The sequence below is a fragment of the Buteo buteo genome, chromosome 30 (assembly GCF_964188355.1).
Source record: "Buteo buteo chromosome 30, bButBut1.hap1.1, whole genome shotgun sequence".
Lineage (NCBI taxonomy): Eukaryota > Metazoa > Chordata > Aves > Accipitriformes > Accipitridae > Buteo > Buteo buteo.
The window spans coordinates 871039-898111 of record NC_134200.1 but is presented as its reverse complement, the minus strand read 5'-3'; the positions used below and the strand labels follow the sequence as shown (position 1 = coordinate 898111).

At 63.9% G+C, this 27073-nt stretch overlaps 2 protein-coding genes across 2 annotated transcripts; one reads left to right on the top strand and one right to left on the bottom strand.

The window, feature by feature from the left end:
- The first annotated feature begins 137 nt into the window (after nt 1-137).
- IPO4 (importin 4) lies at nt 138-19827 on the top strand. Its single transcript, XM_075018539.1, is given in 32 exon segments — nt 138-269; nt 359-445; nt 1041-1120; nt 1334-1375; nt 1516-1645; nt 2256-2435; nt 3389-3454; nt 3870-3971; nt 4106-4189; nt 5128-5289; nt 7100-7153; nt 7723-7832; nt 9174-9202; nt 9205-9281; nt 10407-10533; nt 10678-10791; nt 12536-12649; nt 12748-12853; nt 13988-14096; nt 14779-14891; nt 14964-15041; nt 15149-15206; nt 15293-15386; nt 15504-15691; nt 15777-15833; nt 15939-16061; nt 16151-16362; nt 16606-16723; nt 17542-17646; nt 17735-17804; nt 18871-18989; nt 19464-19827. Coding segments are annotated over 32 exon segments (3207 nt in total). The 5' UTR covers nt 138-200; the 3' UTR covers nt 19494-19827.
- Nucleotides 19681-25289, bottom strand: REC8 (REC8 meiotic recombination protein). Its single transcript, XM_075018487.1, has 14 exons — nt 25234-25289; nt 25082-25150; nt 24368-24738; nt 24139-24214; nt 23411-23522; nt 23250-23301; nt 23024-23155; nt 22132-22361; nt 21976-22042; nt 21787-21884; nt 21655-21703; nt 20607-20670; nt 20218-20521; nt 19681-20009 (listed from the first exon to the last, which is right to left on the bottom strand). The coding sequence occupies exons 1-14, from the start codon at nt 25287-25289 to the stop codon at nt 19776-19778; spliced, it is 1914 nt and encodes a 637-aa protein (XP_074874588.1). The 3' UTR covers nt 19681-19775.
- Between the last annotated feature and the right edge of the window lie 1784 nt (nt 25290-27073).

The window sequence follows — 27073 nt, the reverse complement described above, 5'->3', positions numbered from 1 at the left end:
GCCCTTTTAAGAAAGGGGTGGGGCCCCACCGGTGTGGCCCCGCCCCTTGCGCCGCATGGTGGCGTCGCCCTTTTAAGACCGCGCCGCCGACCACCGAGCCTCTCAGTCCTCCGGGGCGCCCAGAAGGGCTTTCCGCCCCGCCCCCTTCCGCCGCTCTGCCTCGTGTCTTTTCCCCTTCCTCTTCCCTTCTCGCTCGCAAAATGGCGGCGCCCGACCTGGAGCGGCTCCTCACGGAGCTGCTGGAACCGGACAGCGACGTCATCCGCCGGGTAACGGACCCCCAGCCCCGGGGGGGGGGGGGATTAAAACCAACCGCGGGGACCCCCCCCCCCTCGCTGACCACCAGCCCCCCCCGCAGGCCACCGCCCGCCTCCGCGAAGCCTTCGCAGACCCCCAGACCCCCGCCCGCCTCGGCCTCCTCCTCAGCGCCGCCCCCCGGCCGCAGGTCCGGGCCTCGTCGTACTGGGAGGGCTCTGGGGGGGACTGGGGGGCACCAGAGGGGCTATAAACCACACTGGGAGGGCTCTGGGGGGGACTGGGGGGCACGGGGGGGGCTGTACGCTGTACTGGGAGGCTTTTGGGTTCTACTGGGGAGCACTGGGGGGGTCCTGGGCCATACTGGTAGGCACTAAGCCATACTGGGAGCCATTAGGAAGCTTATATCTATACGGGGGAGTTTAAAATTATCCTGGGGGGGGTCTTCAGTTATACTGGGATGGGTTTGGACCGTAACGGGAAGCAGCGGTGGGAGCGCTGTCTGCACTGGAAAGTTCCGAACTGCGCTGGTTCGTGCTGGGACGACGCTGGAACAGCCTGCCGGGGTCGGGGGGGGGGGTAGTTTGGAGACCCTGCGGTCCCACCCGCCCTTACTGGTCCATGCTGGTCTTTACTGGTGCGCAGCCGGAGGTGACAGCGGTGGCGTTGCCAGCGGCGCTGGGAGGGGACCCCGGGGTCCGGCCCCCCACCCCTCTTCCACGATGCTCCTCAGTTTTGGGGTTCCCCTGACGCCCCTGTTGCGATTTCCCCCCCCCCCCCTCCAGGTCCGGCAATTGGCCGCCGTTCTGCTGCGCCGGCGGCTCCTGGGGGGCTGGAAGCGGCTGGACCCGGCCCTGCGGCAGAGGTGGGACTGGGGGCGGGGCTAGCGGCTGCCACGCCCACTTTCCGACACAGGGCGTGGCCCCGATGCCACGCCCCCGCGGGCAGAATTGGGAATGAGGGGCGTGGCTAGCTGTCAAAAGGGGCGGGTATAATCTTTGCCACACCCTCCATGTCAGTGGGGGGCGGGGTTATGTGGCAGAGTGGGCGGGGCTAACGCCTGCCACGCCCTCCACAGGCTCCCCTCCCTCTTGGCCCAGGCCCTGGAGCAGGAGACAGAGTGAGTGCAGTGGTTTCGGGGCTCCCCGCTCCCCAGATCCCAGCAGTTTCGGGGAACCCCACCCTGGTGGTTTCAAGGCCCCGCCCCCCATCCAAATCCTTATGTCAGTGTCTTGTCCATCCGTCGTCCCCCCCCCCCAGGCACGCGGTGACGGTGGCCCTGGCCCAACTGGGGGCCCTGTTGCTGCGCCGGGGGGGGCTCAGCGCTTGGGGACCCCTCGGGACCTGGGTGCAGGAGGCGGCCCGTGACCCCCAGCCCCACCGCCAGGAGGTAAGGGTGCTGTCGAGGACCCCCCGCCCCCCCGTGTCTTATTCCCCCTCCCCTGAGCACCAGGGGGTGGTTTCGAGGCTCCCCGCACCCCAATTTAATCCCCACCACCCCCCAAATTGCCCCAAGGACACAGAAGGGGCAATTCGGGGGGAGGGGTGCAATTAACCCGATCACCGGGGTGTGGTTTCGAGGCTCCCCGCACCCCATTTTAAACCTTGCCCCCCCCCAAATTGCCCCAAAGACACAGAAGGGGCAATTCGGAGGGAGGGGGGCAATTAATCTGATCACCGGGGGGTGGTTTCGAGGCTCCCCGTGCCCCATTTTAAACCCCACCACCTCCCAAATTTGCCCAAAGACACAGAAGGAACAATTTGGGGGGAGGGCGGCAATTAATTTGATCACCAGGGGTGGTTTCAAGGCTCCCCACGCACCATTTTAATTACACCCCCCCCAAATTCCCTCAAAGACACAGAAGGGGCAATTTGGAGGGAGAGGGGCAATTAATGGTGGTTTTGAGCCCCCCCTGTGTCCTATTTACTCTCCCTATGGACCCCCAAGGGTCGGTTTTGAGGTTCCCCACACCCCATTTTGCCCCCCCCCCCCCCCCCAGGCGGCCCTGCTGGTGCTGAGCGCGGCGCTGGATGCGGCCCCCCAAGCCCTGGCCCCCCACGGCCCCCCCTTGGCCGCCCTGTGTCGGGGGGCTCTCGCTCCCGGGGTGCCTCCCGGCCCCATGGCCTACGGCCTGAAGGCACTGGGGGGGCTGGCGGCCATGTTGGGGGACACCCACACGGTGAGTGGGGGCGGTTTCGGGGTGCGTGTGTGTCTCCCCCAGCCTCGGGACGGCGGTTTCTAGTTCCTCCAGTAAAAAGTGGTTTTGAGCTTCCCCGAAAGGATCATTTTCAGCCCCGAAAAGATCATTTTCAGCCCTGAAAGGATCATTTCCAGCCCCAAAAAGATCATTTTCAGCCCCAAAAAGAGGGTTTCAAGGAGCCCCCGGAGGGTGGTTTCTAGTTACTCCAGTAAAAAGTGGTTTTGAGGTTCCCCGAAAAGGATCATTTCCAGCCCCGAAAAGGATCATTTCCAGCCCCGAAAGGATCATTTCCAATGCCAGAAAGATCATTTCCAGCCCCAAAAACAGGGTTTCAAGGAGCCCCCGGACGGCAGTTTCTAGTTCCTCCAGTAAAAAGTGATTTTGAGCTTCCCTGAAAAGATCATTTCCAGCCCCGAAAAGATAATTTCCAGCCCCAAAAGGATCATTTTCAGCCCCAAAAAGAGAGTTTCAAGGAGCCCCAGGGCGGCGGTTTCATTCACCCCAAAATGGTGGGTTTAGGCTTTCCCGAAATGGCGGTTTCCAGCCCCAAAATGGGTCCCCCCAAAGCAGCAGTTTTAAGGAATCCCGGAACAGAGGGTTTGGGGGCACCAAAACGGTGGTTTCCAGGCTCCCCCAAAGTGATGGTTTTTGTGCTTGTCTAAAACGATGTTTTTGTGGCCCAAACAACATCTAAAAACGTTGGGTTTTGGCGCTCCCCAAAATAGCGGTTTCGCACCCCAAAACGTCGGTCGCGTGGTTCCTGAACCCTCGTCTCAGTGGTCATTTTTAAGGCCAAAACCAGCTATTTTGAGACTCAGGAAGATCCGTTTCGGGCCCGGGAGGGTTTTGGGGTGCCCTGTGGCCATTTCGGGGCCCCCCCGATGGTTTCGGGGCCCCCCCAGAATGGCTTTTTTTGCTGTTTTTCCTTCCAGGAGCTGCTGCGGTCGCTGCTCCCCGACATCCTGACGGCCCTGAAGACGCTGCTTGATGCCGACGAGGTGAATTGGGGGGGGAACGATGGGACACCAGGATATTTTGGGGGTCTCTCGGCCATTTTGGGGGTCTCTCGGCCATTTCGGGGGGCTCTCAGCCATTTGGGGAGGATCTGGAGCCATTCTGGGGGGGCTTTGGGCCAGCTCAGGGCACCCCTAAAAGATTTTGGGGTCCTTTTGGGCGGTTTCGAGGCTCCTCGGAGGTTCCCAGGGCTCGTTTTGGGGGGGCTTGGGGACAATTTGGGGTGTTTTGGGTCCCCCCCCGGGCCGTTTTGGGGTATTTTGAGGCACCCTGCTGGTTTGGGGGGTATCCTAGCGCCGTTTCTGGGGTGCCCAAGGCTGAATTAAGGGCAGATTTGGGGGGGGGCTCCTGGTGGTTTTGGGGACCCCCCCTAAAATTTGGGGTTCCCCCCCCCCCCAGGAACGGGGGACCGAGGCCCTGGAGGTGCTGGACGAATTCGTGGAGGCCGACCCCGCCGCCGTGACCCCTCACCTTCGACCTCTGCTTGATTTTTGCCTTCAGGTAACCCTAGGGGGGGTCCCATGGGTGCCTGGGGGGGTCCGGGGGGTCCCATGGGTGCCTGGGGGGGGTCCCATGGGTGCCTGGCGGGGGCACCCAGGCGTTCGAGGGACCCAGGCGTCCGTCCGGGCCGGCAGGTCGGGGGGGACGAGTCGCGGGGTGACGCCGTGCGGGTGAGGGCTTTGGCCACCGTCACCTTCCTCGCCCAGAAACGCCCCAAGGTGAGCTGGGAGGGTGCTGGGGTGAACTGGGAGGCGCTGGGAGGGCGCTGGGAGGGCGCTGGGGTGGACTGGGAGGGTGCTGGGGTGTATTGGGAGATGCTGGGAGGGTGCTGGGGTGAACTGGGAGATGCTGGGAGGGCGCTGGGGTGAACTGGGAGATGCTGGGAGGGCGCTGGGGTGGACTGGGAGGCACTGGGAGGGCGCTGGGAGATGCTGGGAGGGTGCTGGGGTGAACTGGGAGATGCTGGGAGGGTGCTGGGGTGAACTGGGAGATGCTGGGAGGGTGCTGGGGTGAACTGGGAGGCGCTGGGAGGGCGCTGGGAGATGCTGGGAGGGTGCTGGGGTGAACTGGGAGATGCTGGGAGGGTGCTGGGAGATGCTGGGAGGGTGCTGGGGTGAACTGGGAGATGCTGGGAGGGTGCTGGGGTGAACTGGGAGATGCTGGGAGGGTGCTGGGGTGAACTGGGAGATGCTGGGAGGGTGCTGGGAGATGCTGGGAGGGTGCTGGGGTGAACTGGGAGATGCTGGGAGGGCGCTGGGGTGAACTGGGAGATGCTGGGAGGGTGCTGGGGTGAACTGGGAGGCGCTGGGAGGGCGCTGGGAGATGCTGGGAGGGTGCTGGGGTGAACTGGGAGATGCTGGGAGGGTGCTGGGAGATGCTGGGAGGGTGCTGGGGTGGACTGGGAGGCACTGGGAGGGCGCTGGGAGATGCTGGGAGGGTGCTGAGGTGGACTGGGAGATGCTGGGAGGGCGCTGGGCCGTGCTGGAGAGCACTGAGCTGTACTGGGGGGCGCTGGGAGGGCGCTGGGCCGTGCTGGGCGGTGCTGGGAGGGGACTGGGATCTACTGGGGGGGCACCGGGCGGTGCTGGGGGGCACTGGGAAGCGTCTGGCGTGTAACTGGGAAGGCGCTGAGCCGTCCTGGGCCGTACCGGTGCAGGCGCTGCTGCGGGGGGGGCTGCTGGCCCCCGTCCTGGGGGGGCTCCTGACCCCCCTCTGCGCCGACCCCCGCCCCGGGCGCCCCGACCCCGAGGAGGAGGAGGAGGAGGAGGGGGGGGAAGAAGGCCGGGGGGGGCCCAGCCCCCGACACGCCGCCGCCCAGGTCAGCACAGGGGGGGCAGGGTTTTTTTTTGGGGGGGTGGGTCCTTGTTTTGGGGAGATTTTCCCCGATTTTGGACATTTTTTCCTTTGGGGGGGGATTTTTTCCCATTTCTGGAGTACTTTGTCCAATTTGAGGGGATTTCCCCCCAATTTCCTTTTGCTTCCCCCCAATTTCCTTTTGCTTCCCCCCAATTTCCTTTTGCTTCCCCCCAATTTCCTTTTGCTTCCCCCCAATTTCCTTTCATTTCCCCCCAATTTCTTTTCATTTCATCCCATTTTGGGGGAGGTTTTCCCAATTTGGGGTTTTTTTCCTATTTTTGTGTGGGGGGGTGTCCCTGTTTTGGGGAGATTTTCTCCAATTTTGGACATTTTTTCCTTTGGGGGGGGATTTTTTCCCATTTCTGGAGTACTCTGTCCAATTTGAGGGGATTTCCCCCCAATTTCCTTTTGCTTCCCCCCAATTTCCTTTTGCTTCCCCCCAATTTCCTTTCATTTCATCCCATTTTGCGGGAGGTTTTCCCAATTTGTTTTTTTTTTCCTATTTTTGTGTGTGGGGGTGTCCCTGTTTTGGGGAGATTTTCTCCAATTTTGGACATTTTTTCCTTTGAGGAGGGATTTTTTCCCATTTCTGGAGTACTTTGTCCAATTTGAGGGGATTTCCCCCCAATTTCCTTTTGCTTCCCCCCAATTTCCTTTTGCTTCCCCCCAATTTCCTTTTGCTTCCCCCCAATTTCCTTTTGCTTCCCCCCAATTTCCTTTCATTTCATCCCATTTTGCGGGAGGTTTTCCCAATTTGGGTTTTTTTTCCTATTTTTGTGTGTGGGGGTGTCCCTGTTTTGGGGAGATTTTCTCCAATTTTGGACATTTTTTCCTTTGAGGAGGGATTTTTTCCCATTTCTGGAGTACTTTGTCCAATTTGAGGGGATTTCCCCCCAATTTCCTTTCATTTCCCCCCAATTTCCTTTCATTTCCCCCCAATTTCCTTTCATTTCATCCCATTTTGCGGGAGATTTTCCCAATTTGGGGTTTTTTTCCTATTTTTGTGTGTGTGGGTGTCCCTGTTTTGGGGAGATTTTCTCCAATTTTGGACATTTTTTTCTTGGGGGGGGATTTTTTCCCATTTCTGGAGTATTTTGTTAATTTTTTTTTCATTTCCCCCCAATTTTTTTTCATTTTCTCCCATTTTGGGAAACATTTTCCTGATTTGGGGTTTTTTTCCCCATTTTTGCGTGGGAGGCGGGTCCCATTTTGGGGAAGATTTTTGCCAATTTTGGATATTTTTTCCTTTTTAGGGGGGGACTTCTTCCAATTTCTGGAGTATTTTGTCCAATTTGAGGGGGTTTTTCCCGAGTTTTCTTTTATTTTCCCCCAATTTTCTTCCATTTTACTTCATTTTGGGGACCATTTTTCCAATTTGCATTTATTTTCCCATTTTTGCGTGGGGGGGGTCTCTTTGGAGGAGACAATTTCTGTATTTTGGGGCCTCGTTTGAATTTTAGGTGTATTTTTTCATTTTGGGGGCGTATTTTCTCTTTTTTGGGTGGATCTTTGCTTGTTTTTGGGGGGGGTCCCCTATTTTGGGGACATTTCCCCATTTTTGGAGATTATTGTTCATTGGGGGGGGCCCATTGCCCTGGTTTGGGGGGGATTTCCTTGGCTTTTGGGGGTCTCTGGGAGGGGGCACCCTTATTTTGGGCTGATTCCCACAGTTTTAGGGGCTCTTTTTTTTGGGGGGGATCCCTGGTTTTGGGGGGGGGGCCCTGGGGGCTTCAAGGTCCCCCTGACCCCCCCCCCCCCCAAATTTCCCGCAGGCCCTGGATGCTCTGGCCGTGGGGCTGCCCCCCGAAAAACTCCTCCAGCAGCTGGTGAGGTTTGGGGGGGTCCTGGGGGGGATTTGGGGTCCCTGGGGGGGGTTGGGGGGGTCCCTGGGAGGTTTTGGGGACCCCATCGGGTTGCAGGGGGGGATTGGGGGGTCCTTGGGAGGTTTTGGCGTCCCTGGGGGGGTTGGGGGGGGGCCCTGTGAGGTTTTGGGGTCCCCATGGGGTCTCTGGGGGGGTTTGGGGGGGGTCCCTGGGAGGTTTTGGGGTCCCTGGGGGGCTTTGGGGGGGGTCTCTGGGAAGTTTTGGGGTCCCCATGGAGTCCTTGGGGGGGTTTGGGGGGGTCCCTGGGAGGTTTTGGGGTCCCTGGGTATTTTGGGGGGGTCCCTGGGAGGTTTTGGGGTCCCTGGGGGAGTTTGGGGGGGGTCCCTGGGGGGATTTGGGGTCCCCATGGGGTTCTTGGGGGGGCTTGGGGGGGTCCCTGGGAGGTTTGGGGGTCCCTAGGTGTGGGGGGAGATTTTGGGGTTCGGGGGGGGTCACTGCAGGTCTGGGGTCTCGTTTCGGGGTACCCCCCATTTTGGGGGGTCCCTGAGCCCCTTTCCCCCCCCCCCCTCCAGCTGCCGCTGCTGGAGGCGGCTTTGGGGAGCCCCCGGGCGGGCGCCCGCAAGGGGGGGCTGCTGGCGCTGGGGGCGCTGGCGGGGGGGTGCGGGGAGCCCCTGCGGCGGCGGTGAGTGACCCCCAAATTTGGGGGGGACCGGGGGGGTTAAGGGGTTTGGGGGGGGTTAAGGGGATTTAGGGGGGGTCAGTGGGTTTTTTGGGGGGGTTTAAAGGGATTGGGGGGGCGGGTTTTGGGGGGGTTTAGGGAATTTTGGGGGCGTTGGGGGGGTTCGGTGGGTTTTGGGGGGTTTAAGGGGATTTGGGGGGGATTTGCGGGGGTTCAGTGGGTTTGGGGGGGGATTTTGGGGGGTTTGGGGGGATTTAAGGGGATTTTGGGGGGTTTGGGGGATTTTGGGGGGTTTGGGGGGTTTTGGGGGGATTTAAGGGGATTTGGGGGGATTTTGGGGGGTTAAGGGGATTTTGGGGGGTTTTGGGGGGGTTATGGTGATTTTGGTGGGATTTTGGGGGGTTTGGGGGATTTTGGGGGGCTTTGGGGGGTTAAGGGGATTTTGGGGCTTTGGGGGGGTTCAGTGGGTTTTGGGGGGTTCAGGGGATTTTGGGGGGATTTGAGGGGGTTCAGTGTGTTTTGGGGGATTAAAGGAATTTGGGAGGGTCAGTGGGGTTTGGGGGGGATTTGGGGAGCTTGGGGTTTTGGGGGGTTAAGAGGATTTTGGGGGGTGGTGGGTTTTGGGGGGGTTTAAGAGGATTTTGGGGGAGTTTGGGGGGTTTTGGGGGGTTTAAGGGGATTTGGGGGGACTTAAGGGGATTTTGGGGTTTGGGGGGATTTGGGGAGATTGGGGGAGATTTTGGGGGGTTTCAGAGGATTTGGGGGTTTGGGGAGTTTTGGGGGGTTCAGTGGGGTTTGGGGGGTTAAGGGGATTTTGGGGTTTGGGGGGATTTTGGGGGGGTTCAGTGGGTTCTGGAGGGGTTTAAGGGGATTTTGGGGGTTTGGGGGAGATTTGGGAGCTTGGGGGGATTTGGGGGTTTTAAGGGGATTTGGGGGTTTGGGGGGATTTTGGGGAATACAGTGGGTTTTAGGGTTTGGGGGGATTTGGGGAGATTGGGGGGATTTGGGGGGGTCTATGGGTTTTGGGGGGTTAAGGGGATTTTGGGGGTTCAGTGGGTTTTGGGGGGTTAAGGGGATTTTGGGGTTTGGGGGGGATTTAGCGGGGTTTGGGTGCTCTGGGGGATTTTGGGGTGTTGTCGTGGTCTTTGGGGGGCAATTTGGGGTGGTTTGATGGTTTTTGGGGGGTGATTTGGGGGCACGTTGCCTGTTGGGGGGATTTTGGGGGGATCGGGGGGGGGTCAGGGACTCGTATTTGGTTTTTTTTGGGGGGGGGCCAGTTTTGGGGCCATTTTGGGGCATTTGGGGTGTTTTGGGGTGCCCGACCCCGTGGGGTGCCCCCCCCAGGTACCTGGAGCCGGCGCTGGGGGTGCTGCGGGGGGGCTGGGGGACCCCGAATCCTCCGTGCGGGGGGCGGCCGCCTTCGCCCTGCGCAGCCTGGCCGACTGCCTGCAGGTACTGCGCCGTCCTGGGAGCGCTGGGATGTGCCGGAGACCACCGGGAGGGCTTTGGGCCGTGCGGGGGGGCAGTGGGGCGTCCGGGGGGGTGCTGGGCGATACTGGGGGGGGCTGGGTGATACTGGGGGGGGGCTGGGTTATACTGGGAGGGTGCTGGGCGATACTGGGGGGTGCTGGGTTGTACTGGGGGGTGCTGGGTGATACTGGGAGGGTGCTGGGCGATATTGGGGGGTGCTGGGTGATGCTGGGGGGTGCTGGGTGATACTGGGGGGGTGCTGGGTGATACTGGGGGGGTGCTGGGTTATACTGGGGGGTGTTGGGTGATACTGGGGGGTGCTGGGTGATACTGGGGGGGTGCTGGGTTATACTGGGGGGTGTTGGGTGATACTGGGAGGGTGCTGGGCGATAGTGGGGGGTGCTGGGCGATACTGGGGGGGTGCTGGGCTATACTGGGGGGGTGCTGGGTGATACTGGGGGTTGCTGGGTGATACTGGGGGGTGTTGGGTTATACTGGGAGGGTGCTGGGTGATACTGGGGGGTGTTGGGTTGTACTGGGGGGTGTTGGGTGATACTGGGAGGGTGCTGGGCGATATTGGGGGGTGCTGGGCGATATTGGGGGGTGCTGGGTGATACTGGGAGGGTGCTGGGTTATACTGGGGGGGTGCTGGGTGATACTGGGGGGTGTTGGGTGATACTGGGAGGGTGCTGGGTGATACTGGGAGGGACCTGAGCCTTACTGGGAGGGCTCTGGGCTAGACTGGGGGGCACGGGGGGGGCCGTACGCTGTACTGGGAGGCTTCTGGGTTCTACTGGGGAGCACTGGGGGGGTCCTGGGCCATACTGGTAGGCACTAAGCCATACTGGGAGCCGTTGGGAAGCTTATATCTATACGGGGGAGTTTAAAATTATCCTGGGGGGGGGTCTTCAGTTATACTGGGATGGGTTTGGACCGTAACGGGAAGCAGCGGTGGGAGCGCTGTCTGCACTGGAAAGTTCCGAACTGCGCTGGTTCGTGCTGGGACGACGCTGGAACAGCCTGCCGGGGTCGGGGGGGGGGGTAGTTTGGAGACCCTGCGGTCCCACCCGCCCTTACTGGTCCGTACTGGTCTTTACTGGTGCGCAGCCGGAGGTGACGGCGGTGGCGGAGGCGGCGTTGCCGGCGGCGCTGGCGGCTCTGGGAGGGGACGCGGGGGTCCGGCCCCCCCCCGCCAAAGCCTGGTACATCCTGGAGAGTCTCCTCGAGTGTCTCGGTAGGGACCCCGATATTTTTTTGGGGGGGGGGGGACACCCCCCTATTTTGGGGCCACCCCCCCATATTTGGGGGGAGACACCCCGCTATTTCGGGGGGCCCCCCCGGCGTTCGGGTGAGGACCCCGGTGTCCCCCCGTCCCCAGGAGAGGGGGTGGGTCCCTGGCTGCCCCCCGTCCTGGAGACCGTTTTGGGGGCGTTGGAACCTTCGGGGCCCCCCCGGAAAGTGGAGCTGGGGCTCAGCGCCCTCCACTCGCTCGGTGAGTCCCCGAAACCCCCTCGGGACCCCCATCCTCTTCCCTGGCCCCCCAAAACGGCTAAATTACCCTTCGAGACCCCCCCAAACCTTCCCCAGGACCCCCAGAGCAACCCGGGACCCCCCCAGTTTGCCCCAGTTCCCTCCTCCACCTCCCCCCGTATCACCCTGGGGACTGGGACCCCCACACCCTTCCCCGGGACCCCCCCATTCCCCTCTGGGACCCCCAATTCCCCCCCCATATCACTCTGGGGACCTCTCAACCCCCCTAGCATCCCCTCCCCCACCCAGGGACCCCTAAATCCCACCTGGACCCCCACTACCCCCCCCAGAAACCCCCAATTCTCCCCAGGGACCCCCAAAATCCCCCCCAAACCCTCTTTGGGACCCCTCAGCTCCCCCATATGCCGCCCCCCAGGGGGTCCCAAGCCCCCCCTGAGGTTTTGGGGACCCCCCTGACTCTCCCCCCTCCCCAATTCCCCCCCCATATCACTCTGAGGACCTCTCAACCCCCCCGGGATCTCCCCTGGGACCCCTAAATCCCACCTGGACTCCCCCCTGCCCCCCAAAAAACCCCCAATTTTCCCCAGGGACCCCCAAAATCCCCCCCAAACCCTCTCCGAGACCCCTCAGCTCCCCCATATGCCGCCCCCCAGGGGGTCCCAAGCCCCCCCCGAGGTTTTGGGGACCCCCCCTGACTCTCCCCCCCCAATTCCCTCACCTGGATCCCCACTACCCCCCCCAAAACCCCCAATTTTTCCCAGGGACCCCCAAAATCCCCCCAAAACTCTCTTTGAGACCCCTCAGCTCCCCCATACGCCACCCCCCAGGGGGTCCCAAGCCCCCCCCAAGGTTTTGGGGACCCCCCTGACTCTCCCCCCCCCCCAATTCCCCCCCCCATATCACTCTGGGGACCTCTCAACCCCCCCGGGATCTCCCCTGGGACCCCTAAATCCCACCTGGACCCCCCCTGCCCCCCCAAAAAACCCCCAATTTTCCCCAGGGACCCCCAAAATCCCCCCCAAACCCTCTCCGAGACCCCTCAGCTCCCCCATATGCCGCCCCCCAGGGGGTCCCAAGCCCCCCCCGAGGTTTTGGGGACCCCCCCTGACTCTCCCCCCCCAATTCCCTCACCTGGATCCCCACTACCCCCCCCAAAACCCCCAATTTTTCCCAGGGACCCCCAAAATCCCCCCAAAACTCTCTTTGAGACTCCTCAGCTCCCCCATACGCCACCCCCCAGGGGGTCCCAAGCCCCCCCCCAAGGTTTTGGGGACCCCTCTGACTCTCCCCCCCCCCCCAATTCCCCCCCCCATATCACTCTGGGGACCTCTCAACCCCCCCGGGATCTCCCCTGGGACCCCTAAATCCCACCTGGACTCCCCCCTGCCCCCCCAAAAAACCCCCAATTTTCCCCAGGGACCCCCAAAATCCCCCCCAAACCCTCTCCGAGACCCCTCAGCTCCCCCATATGCCGCCCCCCAGGGGGTCCCAAGCCCCCCCCGAGGTTTTGGGGACCCCCCCTGACTCTCCCTCCCCCAATCCCCCCCCCCCAGAGACCCCTAAATCCCATCTGGATCCCCATTAACCCCCCCTAAAACCCCCAGTTTTCCCCCGGGACCCCCGAAATCCCCCCCAAACCCTCTTCAGGACCCCTCAGCTCCCCCATACGGTGCCCCCCAGGGGGTCCCAAGCCCCCCCCCAGGTTTTGGGGACCCCCCTGACTTTTCCCACCCCCCCCCCCCCAGCCTCCACGGCGGGGGAGCAGCTCCAGCCCCACGCGGGTCCCATCCTGCGGGCGCTGACCCCCCTCCTGCAGCCGGGACCCCCCGAGACTCGACCCCGACGCCTCCAGGCCCTGGGTGAGTTTTGGGGGGGCCGTGGGGGGGGTGGAGGGGGGGGTTGGTTTCGGGGGGGCCGCGCTGGACCCCAGGCGTGTCCCCGCTGCCCCTCCCCGCAGGGGTCCTGGGAGCACTGGGCCGGCCGGTGGCGGGGGAGGGGCTGGTGGGCGCCCTGGAGCTGGCGCTGGCGGAGGAGGAGGACGAGCCCGAGGGGCGGCGAGTGACGTGAGTGGGACCCCCCCCCACGCCGGGACCCCCCCCCCCGGGACCCCCGTGTCCCCCTCCGGATCCTCATGTCACCCCCGGGACCCCCCGTGTCCCGCTCGGGACCCCTGTGTCGCTCGTGGGACCCCCGTGTCCCCCCTGGGACCCCTGCAGCCCCCCAAGACACCGTTCAGTGCCCCCCCAGGACCCCCATGTCACCCCCCGGGACCCCCCCGTAGTCCCCCTGGGACCCCTATAGCTGCCCCAGGACCCCCCGTGTCACCCTGGGACCCCCATAGTCCCCCTGTGTCACCCCTGGGTGCCCCCGGGACCCCCCTGGGACCCTTGTAGCCCCCCCCCCCCCCAAGACACTTTTCAATGTCTCGTGGGACCCCCGTGTCACTGTGGGACCCCTCTAGTCCCCCCGTGTCCCCCCTGGGACCCCTGTGTCACCCCTGGGACCCCTGTAGCCCCCCCCAAAACACCTTTTAGTGCCCCCCCCAGACCCCCATAGTCCCCCCCAGGACCCCCCATGTCCCCCTCAGGACCCCTGTGTCACCCCTGGGACCCCTGTAGCCCCCCAAAACACCTTCCAGCACCCCCTGGGACCCCTCTAGTCCCCCTTTGTCACCCCCAGGACCCCCCGTGTCACCCCCGGGACCCCCCCTGTCACCCCTGGGACCCCCCCCATAGTCCCCCTGGGACCCCTATAGGTGCCCCAGGACCCCCCTGTGTCACCCTTGGGACCCCGGTAGCCCCCCAAAACACCTTCCAGCGCCCCATGGGACCCCCATAGTCCCCCCCAGGACCCCCCATGTCCCCCTCAGGACCCCCCTGTCACCCCTGGGACCCCCATAGTCCCCCTGTGTCACCCCTGGGTGTCCCCGGGACCCCCAGTGTCCCCCCTGGGACCCCTGTAACCCCCCAAAACCCCTTTCAGTGCCCCCCCAGGACCCCCATGTCACCCCCAGGCCCCCCCCATAGTCCCCCTGGGACCCCCCATGTCACCCCTGGGACCCCCATACCCCCCAGTGACCCCCCCAATTTCCCTGGGACCCCCGGGACCCCCCTTTTTCCCTCCTCCGTCCCCAAAATCCCCCCCCCCCCTCCCAGGGACCCCCCCCCCCCAATTTTTTCTCTCCCCCCCCCCCCCAGGTTCGTGCTGGCCGGGGCGGTGGCCGAGGCGCTGGGGGAGGGGATGGGGCCGCTCCTGCCCCGCGTCGTCCCCGCCCTGCTGGGGGCCCTGCAGCGCCCGCCCCCCCCGGTGAGTGACGGCGGGGCCCCACCCCGCCCCCGGACCCCGCCCGCCCCGCCCCATGCTCAGAAATCACACCATTTTCCCCCAAATCTGCATTTATTCCCCCAAATTTGCCTTTATTCCCCCAAATCCCTTCATTCCCCCCCCCCCATTCCCCCTTTTTTCACCCCAAATCCCCCAGGTGTGTCCCCAAGCCTGCGACCCCACCCCCTGACCCCGCCCACCCCGTACTCAGAAATCACACCGTTTTCCCCCAAATTAGCTTTTATTCCCCCAAATTTGCATTTATTCCCCCAAATCCCCCTTTTTTCATCCCAAATCCCCCGGCGGGTGTGTCCCCAAGCCCGTGACCCCACCCCCTGACCCCACCTGCCCCACCCCGTACTCAGAAATCACACCGTTTTCCCCCAAATTAGCCTTTATTCCCCCAAATTTGCATTTATTCCCCCAAATCCCCTGGTGGGTGTGTCCCCACGCCTGCAACCCCGCTCCCTGACCCCGCCCACCCCACCCCGTACTCAGAAACCACAGAGTTTTCCCCCAAATTTGCATTTATTCCCCCAAATCCCTTTGTTCCCACCCCAATTCCCCCTTTTTTTTAACTTCAAATCCCCCAGCGGGTGTGTCGCTGCTGGGGTGGGGCAAGAGGCGTGGCCTGGCCCTGACCCCACCCCCCTACCCCACCCAGGCAGCTTCAGAGGTGCCCGATTCGTTCCTGCTCTTCGATGATGAGGAGGAGGAAGAGGAGGAAGGGGAGGAGCCAATGGAGGAGGAGGAGGAGGAAGAGGAGGAGCTTATCGAGTGAGGGGCGGGGCTTGCGGAGGGCGGGGCCGGTGGCCGACCCCACCCTTGACCCCTTGTCCCCGCCCCCAGGGTGGAAGTGGGCGGAGCCTATGCCCAGGAGGTGGAGGACGCCTGCGAGGCCCTGGGGGAGGTGGCGGAGCACAGCCGGTAACTGGGCGGGACTGGGCGGGACTGGGGGCGGGCGGGGCGGGTGACTGGTCTATACTGGTCTATACTGGTCCATACTGGTGTGCGCGTGTCCCCTCTTGGCCCAGCGCCGCCTTCCTGCCCTACCTGGAGCCCAGCCTGGAGGCCATACTGGGGCTGCTGCAGGTGGGTGACGCCCCACCCCGCCCCGCCCAAAAATTTGGGGGCGCCCCACCCACACTCGTGTCCCACCCCCCCCCCGCCCCGCCCAGTTCCCGCAGGCGGGGGTCCGCCGCGCCGCCTATGAGACGCTGGGGAGCCTCTGCCTGGCCATGGGGGGGGGCCCCGCCCCGACTCCGCCTGACGGTGAGAACTCCGCCCCCCCCGGCACCTTTTCGGGGTGAAAAAAAGCAATTTTGGGGACGGGGGGAAGGATTGGGGGGCACTGGGCGTGGCCTGACCCTCCCTGTCCCCCGCCTGCAGGCGTGGCCCCCCTGCTGGAGCGGGCGCTGCAGGCGCTGGTGGGCGTGGCACGGGGGGAGGCGTCGCCCGGGGGGGCGCGGGGGGCCCTGGGGGCGTTGGGGCGGGTGCTGGAAGGGCCCGGCCCCGCCCTCCCCCCCACCCTGCTGCCTCCCATTGGCCGCCTGCTGGCTGATGTCATCAAGGGGAAGGTACGTGCTGGGGGGGGGGGGGTGAGGGGGTGGGGTTTGGGGAAGGGCGGGGCTTTCTGCATCCCCCTCCTGCCCCGCCCTCCAGGTCGCCTGCTTAGAAGGCGGAGCCGGCGAGGATGACGACGACGGAGATGAAGAACAGGTGGGCGGGGCTGCGGGTGGTTCCCGGGGGGGGGTATTTAGGGTGTGACATGCCCCACACCCCCTCTGACCACGCCCTCTTCTCTCTCTCCCCTCCGCTCCCCAGGCCGAGGTGGTGGCGGAGCTGCGGGAGCTGGCAGGGGATGGGCTGGTGGTGGTGGGCGGGGCCCTGGGCGGGGCCTTCGCCCCCCTCTTTGCCGAGATCCTGCCCCACCTCCTGGCTGCCCTGGTGAGGATTGGGGGTGGGGTGGGGCGGGGCAGGGTGGGGCCACGCCCAGGCATCCGGGTGACCCGCCCTCTCCCTTCCCCTCCCCCCAGGGGCGTCGCCGCAGCGTGGGGGAGCGCTCGTGGGCAGCAGCCACACTGGGGGAAGCGGGCGCGGCGCTGGGCGGGGCCGTGGCGCCCTTCCTGCCCCGCCTGGGCCCCGCCCTGGGGGCGGCAGCCACCCGCGACCCCCACCCCGAGGTGCGCAGCAACGCCCTCTTCGCCATGGGGCGCCTGGCCGAGGCCGCCGGACCCGCCCTCGGCGCGTATCCAACCAATCGGGGGCCGCCCTGCCGCGTGCCACGCCCTGACGCCCCTCCTTCCTTTCCCCGCCCTGCTTAGCCACGCCCTTTTGCCACCAGCCCCGCCCACCCCAGCCCCACCCTTGACTCCTAGCCCTGCTGGGCCACGCCTGGAGCCCCTAAGCCACGCCTACCGCGGGGCCTAACCCCGCCCACTCCCCTCCCCGCGCGGTCTGTGGCCCCGCCCCGTTTTCCTTGACGCGGGAGGGCGTGGCCGGGGCGTGCCGTGCTGACGCAGGCGCTGAAGAGGGAGGGGCCGGGCCGGGTGCGGGACAACGCCTGCGGCGCCTTGGCCAGGCACGGCGGGGCGCTGCCGCCCCAGATGGTACCGGGGGGGGCTGGGCGGGGCTGGGAGGGGCTGGGGGGGGACTGGGAGGGGCTGGGCGGGGCTGGGCGGGGCTGGGAGGAGGACTGGTGGGGTACTGGTGGGTGCGGAGGGGTACTGGGAGGTACTGGGGGGTCCGGGGGGGTCCAGGGAGGGGCTGGGGGTCACGGGAGGGTGGTGAAGGGGGCGCTGGCCCCTACTGGTCCATACTGGTCCCTACTGGTCCCTACTGGTCCCTACTGGCCCGTACTGGTCCATACTGGTCCCTACTGGTCCGTACTGGTCCATACTGGTCCCTACTGGCCCGTACTGGTCCGTACTGGCCCGTACTGGTCCCTACTGGTCCCTACTGGTCCGTACTGGTCCCTACTGGTCCCTACTGGCCCCTACTGGCCCGTACTGGTCCATACTGGTCCCTACTGGCCCGTACTGGTCCGTACTGGCCCATACTGGTCCCTACTGGCCCGTACTGGTCCCTACTGGCCCCTACTGGCCCGTACTGGTCCGTACTGGCCCCTACTGGCCCGTACTGGTCCGTACTGGCCCCTACTGGTCCATACTGGTCCATACTGGTCCCTACTGGCCCATACTGGCCCGTACTGGCCCATACTGGTCCCTACTGGTCCCTACTGGTCCCTACTGGCCCATACTGGTCCATACTGGTCCATACTGGTCCCTACTGGCCCGTACTGGCCCATACTGGTCCATACTGGTCCCTACTGGCCCGTACTGGTCCGTACTGGCCCGTACTGGTCCCTACTGGTCCATACTGGCCCATACTGGCCCGTACTGGTCCATACTGGTCCGTACTGGTCCAGGTGGTGCCGCTGGTGCTGGGGGCGCTGCCCCTGGGGCAGGACCTGGGGGAGGAGCCGCCCGTGTTCCGGTACCTGCTGGGGGTGCACCGCAGCGACGCCCCCCGGGTGAGCGGGGGGGCACGTGGGGGGCGCTTGGGGGGCCGGGGGGGTTTTGGGGACCCCCCCCTGACCGCCCCTCCCCTCCCCCCCCCAGCTGCGGCAACACGCGGCCGAGCTGCCCCGGGCCTGCAGCGGCGTCGTGGGGAGCGGGCGGCTGCCCCCTGGTACCGCACTTGGGGGGCACTTGGGGGGCGGGATGTGGGGCTGGGGGGGGTCCTGGGGGGTGGATGTGGGGCTGGGGGGCGGCATTTGGGGGGATTGTGGGGCCGGGAGGGGGCTACTTGGGGGTCACTGGAGGGGAGATGTGGGGCTGGGGGGAGGTTAGGGGGCGGGATGAGGGCCTGGAGGGGTACTTGGGGGGAGATGGGGGACTGGGGGGGTTCTGGGGGGGGAGATGGGGGGCATTTGGGGGTCACTGGGGGTGACATGTGGGGCTGGGGATGTAATTGGGGGGTGGGATGTGGGGCTGGGGGGGCTACTTGGGGGTCACTGGGGGTGACATGTGGGGCTGGGGGAAGGTTGGGGGCAGGATGTGGGGCTGGGAGGGGGCTACTTGGGGTCACTGGGGGGTTGATGTGGGGCTGGGGGACAGGTTGGGGGGCAGGATGTGGGGCTGGGAGGGGTCGGGGGGGTGGGGCTGGGGGGGCTACTTGGGAGTCACTGGAGGGGAGATGTGGGGCTGGGGGGAGGTTAGGGGGCAGGATGTGGGGCTGGGGGGGCTACTTGGGGGCCACAGAGGGGGAGATGTGGGGCTAGGATGGGGGTCCTGGGGAGGATATGGGGCTGGGGGGGTCTACTTGGGGGTCGCTGGGGGTGAGGTGTGGGGCTGGGGTGAGAGATGTGGGGCAGGATGTGGGGCTGGGGGGGCTTGGGGAGGCTACTTGGGGGACACTGGGGATGACGTGTGGGGCTGGGGGGGAGGTTGGGGGGCAGGATATGGGGCTGGGGGGGGAGATGTGGGGCTGAGGGGGGCATTTGGGGGGATGTGGGGTTGGGAGGGGGTACTTGGGGGTCACAGGAGTGAGGTGTGGGGCTGGGGGAAGGTTGGGGGGCAGGATGTGGGGCTGGGGGGGCTACCTAGGGGTCACTGGGGGTGAGATGTGGGGCTGGGAGGGGGCTACTTGGGGGTCACTGGGGGTGAGGTGTGGGGCTGGGGGAGTAGTTGGGGGGTCTTGGGTGTGGCCGTGGGGCGGAGGGGGCGGAGTCTTACCACCACCTGCCCCGCCCCAGAGCTGGAGGCGGGGCTGGTGGAGCTGCTGCGGGACGTGTGGGGCAGCTGCCCCACGGCCTTCGGGGGGGGCCTGGCCCAGCTGCCCCCCGGCGACGCCGCCCGCCTGCGGCAGGCCATGGTGAGCTCCGCCCCACAGCTCCGCCCCCCACGTACTGCCCCGCCCCACAAGTACAGCCCCGCCCCACCTATAGCTCCACCCCCAAGTACAGCCCCACCCCACCCCAATAGCTCTGCCCCACCCCACACCTACAGCTCCACCCCCAGTACTGCCCCACCCCACGTACTGCCCTGACCCACAACTACAGCCCCGCCCCACAAGTACAGCTCTGCCCCCAAGTACTGCCCCGCCCCACACCTATAGCCCCACCCAACACAGCTCTGCCCCCAGTACTGCCCCACCCCAAGTACAGCCCCACCCCACACCGACAGCCCCGCCCCACACCTACAGCTCCACCCCCAACTATAGCCCCGCCCCCCAACCATACCCACCCCCCCAACTCCTGTTGGACACCCCTCCCCTTCCTCCCCGTGATGTCATCGCCACCACCACCGCACCCAGTGACCTCACAGCCGCTCCCCACCCACCCCCCAGGGCCTGGCCGACGCCCCGGGAACCTGTTGACGCTGGGGCGCCGTGGCGATGTCATCACTATGATGTCATCGCCACGGCCATGTCAGCGTGAGGTCACCGTAGTGATGTCAACACCACGGCCATGTCAGCGTGAGGTCACCGTGGTGATGTCGGCATGAGGTCAGCACGGCGACATCATTGCCGTGGCCATGTCGGTGGTGACGTCACCGTGGTGATGTCATCGCCATGGCCGTGTCGGCACGAGGTCACCGTGGTGATGTCATTGCCGCGGCCATGTCGGCGCAAGGTTGCCACGGCAATGTCAGTGTGAGGTCAGCGCGATGACGTTGCCACGGCGGCGAGCCAATAAAAGCCGTGAGGCAAAGGCAGGTGTGGGCGGGGGGGCCACGCCCCCCTCCCGGCTTTAATGGTGTGGGGGAGGGGCGGCCCCCTCCCGCCCCACGGCGGGGGGCGACATCGGGGGGGGCCCGCGGGGGCCCGGCCCCACGGCAATGGGGCCGTAGGGCTGAGCCTGCTCCAGCCGCAGCCACCCGGCGCCGCACAGCTCTGGGGGGGGGGGAGCCGGGGGTCAGCCCCACACTTGGGGGGCAGCCCCACGGCAGGAGGAGAGGGACCCCTCCCTGGGGCGGGGGCGAAGCAGAGGGGGACCCGCTACATGGGGAAGGGGGGGTCGTAGGCGACGCGCGACCCACGTGTGGGGCTGCCCCCCAAGTGTGGGTCTGCCCCCCAAGTGTGGGGCTGCCCCCTAACTCACCCAAGCAGAGGTAGAAGAGCCGCCCCACCACGCTGCGGGGGGCACCGGGGGGGACCAACGCCCCCAGCTCCGTCCCCCCCGGCCGCCGCGCCTCCACTGCCACCAGCCTATGGGGGGGGACAGACGGACGGGCGACCAATCGCGGTACGCGGGGGGCGGGACGATGCCGCCCCACGGCGGGCGGGGTCGGGGGGGCGCTGACCTGCGCAGGGCGGGCGTGTCGAGGGCGGCGGCCGGGGGCAGCTCCGGTTCGGGGCGTTCGGGGAGTTCGGGCAGCGCCGGCGGGGGCGGAGGGGGCGGGGGGCTGTGGGGCAGAGGCGAGGGGCTGCCCCCCAAGTTACACACACACCCCCCCGGTCCTGCCCCCCAAGTGTGGGTCTCGCACTCACCGCCGCTCCTCGGGGGGCAGCAGCCGGGGCCGGAGCTCCTCCTCCGTGATCTCCAGGGAAATCTCTGGGGGGGGGACACGGGGGTCAGGTGTGGACCCATAGCGACCCACAGCTGCCCCACGGCGATCCCTGCTGACCCACACCTGCCCCATAGCGACCCACAGCCACCCCACGGTGACCCACAGCAACCCCATAGAGCCCCCCCACAGCAACTTGAGGTGGTTTGTAGCAACCGACAGTGCCCCATAGCGACCCACAGCTGCCCCATAGCAATCCCTGCTGCCCCACACCTGCCCCACAGCAACCCAGAACCCCCCCACAGTGCCCCCCAGCCTCCCCACAGTGACCCACAGCTGCCCCACAGCAATCCCTGCAGCCCCAGTGACCCACAGCGACCCACAGCCACCCCACAGTGCCCCCCACAGCAACTTAAAGTGACCCACAGCAACTGACAGTGCCCCATAGCGACCCACAGCCACCCCATAGCGACCCACAGCTGCCCCGCAGCAACCCAGAACCCCCCCATAGAGCCCCCCACAGCAACTTAAGGTGGTTGGTAGCGACCGACAGTGCCCCATAGCGACCCACAACTGCCCCACAGTGACCCACAGCTGCCCCACAGCAACCCAGAACCCCCCCCCAGTGCCCCCCACAGCAACTTAAGAGAACTTATACCGACTGACAGCGCCCCACAGCCACCCCATAGCGCCCCACAACTGCCCCACAGCGCCCCATAGCGCCCCACAGCTGCCCTATAGCAATCCCTGCTGCCCCACGGTGACCCACAGCAACCCAGAACCCCCCCACAGCGCCCCCCCATAGCAACTTAAGGTGACCCATAGCGATCCCTGCTGCCCCACAGCAACCCACAGCCACCCCATAGTGACCCACACCTGCCCCACAGCGACCCAGAACCCCCCCACGGTGCCCCCCACAGCAACTTAAGAGAACTTATACCGACTGACAGCGCCCCACAACCACCCCACAGCGCCCCACAACCGCCCCACAGCACCCCACGGCTGCCCCACGGCCGCCGTGGGTCGCTCACCCGAGGAGGGCAGGGCCGGCAGGCTGGGCTCCAGCGCTTCCCGCAGCACCTGTGGGGCCAGGACACTGAGCCGGCCGCCCCACGGCGCGGTGGGGGGCAGGATTTTTTTTTGGGGGGGGGTCTGTCCCTCACCTCCAGCTCACTGGGCAGCTCCGGGGGGGCCGCCGGCGGGGGGGGGCGCGGGCGGGCGCAGCGCTCCCACAGGCCCCACAAGTCGGGGGGCAGCCACCCTGTGGGGCAGGAGGGGGACGTGTGGGGCAGGGACGGACCCACGGATTTATTGGGGGTTTTTTTTTGGGTGGGGGGTTTCCCGGCGCTCACCGCAAGTGGGGGCGCGCAGCAACTCGCCGGGGGGGCGGCGTCGCTCGTGGGGGGGCTCCAGCAGCACCTGGGGGGGGGGGGGAACACACACACACAAAAATGTGTGGGGCGCGCCCGGGCGGAGGTTGGGGGCGGCGGCGCTGCCCCCCAACTCACCAGGGGGCGGCAGTGGGCGCGGGGCCGCAGCAGCTGGGCCTTGAACTGCTCCTGGGGGATTTGGGGCTGGGGGTCCAGGCGGGGCGGGCGGCGGCGGCGAGGGGGGGGCGCCTGGGGCGGAGGGGGGGGTTGGGGGGGGGTGTGTGCCCCCCAACTCTGCCCCACGGCTGCCCCACAAGTTACCTCGGGGGGTGGCGGGGGCAGGGTGGGCTCCTCGGGGGGTCTCAGGGCTGGGGGGGGGGGGGGAGAAAAAACAGAGGGGGGGGTTAGGGGCTGCCCCATAAGTGCCCCCCCCCCTTTCTCTGCCCCACAAGTGCTCACCGGGGGGCGGGGGTGGCGCCGGGACCTCCGGGATTTCTTCCACTGTGGGGCCGGGTCAGCGGCGCCGTGGGGCTGGGACCCCCCCCCCCCAGCCCTGAGCCCCACAAGTAGCCCCCAGACCCACAAGTGGCCCCTAAACTGCCCCGTGTGCCCCACAAGTTCCTCCAGCCCCCCCCGACAGCCCTAAGCTCCCCCAAGTGCCCCTCCCTGCCCCCCAAGTGCCCTCTTCTGCCCCCCAAGTGCCCCTCTCCTGCCCCCTTCTGCCCCCCAAGTGCCCCCCTCCTGCCCCCCAAGTGCCCCTCCCTGCCCCCCAAGTGCCCCCTCCTGCCCCCCTCTCCCCCCAAGTGCCCCTCCCTGCCCCCCAAGTGCCCCCCCTTCTGCCCCCAAGTGACCCCTCCTGCCCCCCAAGTGCCCCCCTCCTGCCCCCTCTGCCCCCCAAGTGCCCGCACCGGGGGGCAGCAGCTCGCCCTCCACCTCCATCAGGAGCTGCAGCTCCCGCGCCGTCACCTCCGGCAGCTCCTCCTGCGCCCCACACCGCTATGGGGCAGCCCCACAACTTCCCCCCCCCCACACCAGGCTGTGGGGCAGCCCCACAACTCCCCCCCCCACACACTATGGGGCAGCCCCACCTCGAGGGGCGGCAGGACGATGGGCTCGGGCTCCCGCAGGGTGATTTTTTCGGGCGACACCGTCGGGGGGGGCACTGGGGAAGGAAAAAGGGGGGGGGGAGGGGAATGTGTGGGTCAGGGGGGGTTTGCCCCTCCCCCCCAGCCCCACACTTGGGGGGCAGAACTCACCCACGGGGGGCGGCATCTCCACGGGGGGGGCCTCCTCCAGCAGCCGCCGCACCTGAGGAGGGGGAACAGGGTGGGGGGGTGGGGGGGAGATGTGGGGGGGGGATGAGGTGGGGGGGGGGCTCCGTGGGGCGGAGCCGTGGGGCGGAGCCGTGGGGCGGTACCTGGGGCAGCTCCGTGGGGCTGGGCAGCCCCGGGCCCATCACCCCGAAGAAAGGGTCGGGGGCCAGCTCCAGCGCCGCCATCAGCGCCTGGGCATCGGCCACCAGCTGCAGCCTGGGGGGGGGGGACACGACGGGGGGGCTGGGGGGCGGTTTGGGGGGCTGGGGGGCACTATGGGGGTGTTTGGGGGGGGCTGTGGGGTGGTTTGGGGTGCCACGGGGCAGTTATGGGGGGGCTAGGTGGTGCTGTGGGTCGGCCTGGGGGGCTGTGGGGTGGTTTTGGGGCAGTTACGGGGGGCTGGGGGGCACCATGGGTCAGTTTGGGGGGGCTGTGGGGCGGTTTGGGGTGCCATGGGGCAGTTAAGGGGGGGCTGGGGGGCAGTTTTGGGGGACTGTGAGGTGGCTTGGGGTGCTATGGGGCAGTTTTGGGGGGCTGTGGGGCAGTTATAGGGGGACTGGGTGGTGCTGTGGGTCAGCTTGGGGGGCTGTGGGGTGGTTTTGGGGGGCTGTGGGTGAGATTTGGGGCAGTTCTGGGGGGCTGTGGGGTGGTTTGGGGTGCCACAGGGCAGTTACGGGGGGGGCTAGGTGGTGCTGTGGGTCGGTTTGGGGGGGTTTTGGGGGGTTGTGGGTCAGGTTTGGGGGTCTGTGGGGGGGTTGGGGCGGTTTTGGGGGTCCATGGGTCAGGTTTGGGGGTCTGTGGGTCATTTCTGGGGGGCCGTGGGGCGTCTCACCGCCGGGGGGGGCTGAGGTCGATGTTGGGGGGAGGCCTCGCCCGCTGCAGCCGCCCCAAGACCTGCGCTGCCTCCTCTGTGGGGCAGAAGGGGGCGAGAAAAGCGATCAAGTCCCTGGGGGGGGGGCCCAAACCCCGCCCCCCGAGTGCCCCCCACCATCACCATCACCATCACCATCATCATCATCATCATCACCACCATCATCATCATCACCCCCATCCCCCCTTACCCAGCAGCCACCCGCACTGCCGCCCGTACACCCGCGCCAGCCCCAGCTGCAGCAGCGCCGCCAGGTAGAGGGAGCACCGGGGGGGCGGAGCTCCCGGAGGGGGGGGCGGCACCTCCCAGCCGCCTCGGCCAATCACGAACGCTTCCACCGCCGCGCTGAGAAAGAGGGGAGGGGGGGAAGAGGGTGGGGCGGGGCGACGAGGGGAGGGGGCGTGGTTGGGGAAAGGGGGCGTGGTTGAGGGGGAAGGGGCGTGGTTGAGGGGGAAGGGGGCGTGGTTATGGGGGCGTGGTTGAGGGGGAGGGGGGCGTGGTTGAGGGGGCGTGGGTAAGGGGGCATTGAGGGGGAGGGGGTGTGGTTGAGGGGGAGGGGGCCTGGTTGAGGGGGGAAAGGGGCGTGGTTGAGGGGGAAGGGGGTGTGGTTGAGGGGGCGTGGTTGAGTAGGAGGGGGGCGTGGTTGAGGGGCAAGGGGGCGTGGTTGAGGGGCAAGGGGGCGTGGTTGAGGGGCAAGGGGGCGTGGTTGGGGGGGTGTGGGTAAGGGGGCATTGAGGGGGAGGGGGTGTGGTTGAGGGGGAGGGGGTGTGGTTGAGGGGGAAGGGGGCGTGGTTGAGGGGGGAAGGGGGCGTGGTTGAGGGGGCGTGGTTGAGGGGGAGGGGTGGGCGGAGCGAGGGGCGTGGCCACCTTGGCTCCTCCCCCGCCCCCCACGTGACCACCGTACCAGGCGCTCGGGACATCGACGCTGAGGTAGTCGCGAGGCAGGAGGCGCCAACTGCACGTGGCCGCGAGCCTGGGGGGGGGACCCAAAATCGCTGGGATTTACCCCAAAAAGGAGCCCCACCCAGCCCGGGACCCCCCCTCCCCTCCCCGTACCAGACGGTGCCGAAGCAGCCGGTGCGGCGGCGCAGAACCTCGGGGTAGTAGAACATGGCGGGGGGGGGGGAAGGGGGAGGGCGGAAAGCGGCGGGATTTGGCCCAAAAATGGAAGGGGGGGTAAGGGTTAAATGGGGGAGGGGGCGGCGGGAACACGGCGCCTTGTGGTGTCGGCAAACCCCGTCTAATGCCAATTAATTAAAAGGGAACTAACTGATTCCCGTTCGAACAAAGTAAATTCAAAAATTAAAAAAAAAAAGAAATTTCAAATTGATTTCAAGTTGATTTCAACTCAAACTAGTTGATTTAAACTCAACTTGATTTCAACTTGAACAAATTTTTGAAAAAACTATTCCAACTCAAACAAAATTCTTCCAATTCAAGTTGATTTCAACTCAAATGGATTTCAATTTCAACAAATTTTTGAACAAAATTCTTCCAATTCAAGTTGCTTTCAATTCAAACAAGTTGATTTCAACTCAAGTGGATTTCAAATTTGAACAAATTTTTGAACAAAATTTTTCCAACTCAAAACAAAATTCTTCCAATTCAAGTTGTTTTCAATTCAAGCGAATTGGTTTCAACTCAAATTGATTTCAATTTGAACAAATTTTTGAACAAAATTCTTCCAACTCAAAATTATTCCAATTCAAGTTGATTTCAATTCAAACAAGTTGATTTCAACTCAAATTCATTTCAATTCCAACAAATTTTTGAACAAACTGATTCCAACTTGAACAAACTGATTCCAACTTGAACAAAATTATTCCAACTTGAACAAAATTATTCCAACTTGAACAAAATTATTCCAACTTGAACAAAATTCTTCCAACTCAGAACAAAATTCTTCCAATTCAAGTTGATTTCAATTCGAGCAAGTTGATTTCAACTCAAATGGATTTCAATTTGAACAAATTTTTGAACAAAATTCTCCCAACTCAAACAAAAATCTTCCAATTCAAGTTGATTTCAACTCAAGTTTTCAACGCAAATTGATTTCAACTTGAACAAATTTTTGAACAAACTGATTCCAATTTGAACAAAATTATTCCAACCCGAACAAAACTCTTCCAATTCAAGTTGATTTCAACTCAAACAAGTTGATTTCAACTCAAATTGATTTCAATTTGAACAAATTTTTGAACAAACTGATTCCAACTCGAAGAAAATTCTTCCAACTCAGAACAAAATTCTTCCAATTCAAGTTGATTTCAATTCAAACAAGTTGATTTCAAATTGAACAAATTTTTGAACAAAATTATTCCAACCCAAACAAAACTCTTCCAACTCAAGTTGATTTCAATTTGAACAAACTGATTTCAATTCGAACAAGCAGTAACTTCAATGGGACTAAAGGGATTGGGGTGCAAATAAATTAATTTAAATGCAAATAAACAGCTTTAAATATAAATAAGTTAATCAAAATCCAAATAAATTTGTAATTTTGAAGGGAATAAGTTAAGCTTGAGTAAATAAAATGCAAATAAACTCTAATTTAAATATGAATAAATTAACATTCAAATAAATACTGATTTTGACAGGAATAAGTTCCGTTTGAATAAATAAAATGTAAGTTCAAATTTAAATAACTTAAATTTGCACAAATTGTAACTTCGATGGGAACGAAGGGGTTGGAGTTTGAATAAGTTAATCTAAATGCAAATATATTCAATTTGAATACGTTAGTTTAAATATGGATAAATAAGTTCAAATAAAAGCTCAATGCGAATAATTTAAAGAACCTTGAATAAGTTAATTTAAATGCAAATAAGTTAATTTGAGTTTAAATAAGTTAGTTTAAACCTAAATAGATCGATTTAAAACTATTCACTTGAATAAA

What these genes read in the sequence shown, in the direction of transcription:
- REC8 (XM_075018487.1), bottom strand. Translation starts at nt 25,289, where the DNA reads ATGTTCTACTACCCCGAGGTTCTGCGCCGCCGCACCGGCTGCTTCGGC. An exon ending in GGGCTGCCCCACAGCCTGGT is followed by an intron (nt 22,362 to 23,023) that starts GTGGGGGGGGGG and finishes CCCCCCCCCCAG; the next exon opens with CCCTGAGACCCCCCGAGGAG. An exon ending in GCTGCGCGCCCCCACTTGCG is followed by an intron (nt 21,885 to 21,975) that starts GTGAGCGCCGGG and finishes CCTGCCCCACAG; the next exon opens with GGTGGCTGCCCCCCGACTTG.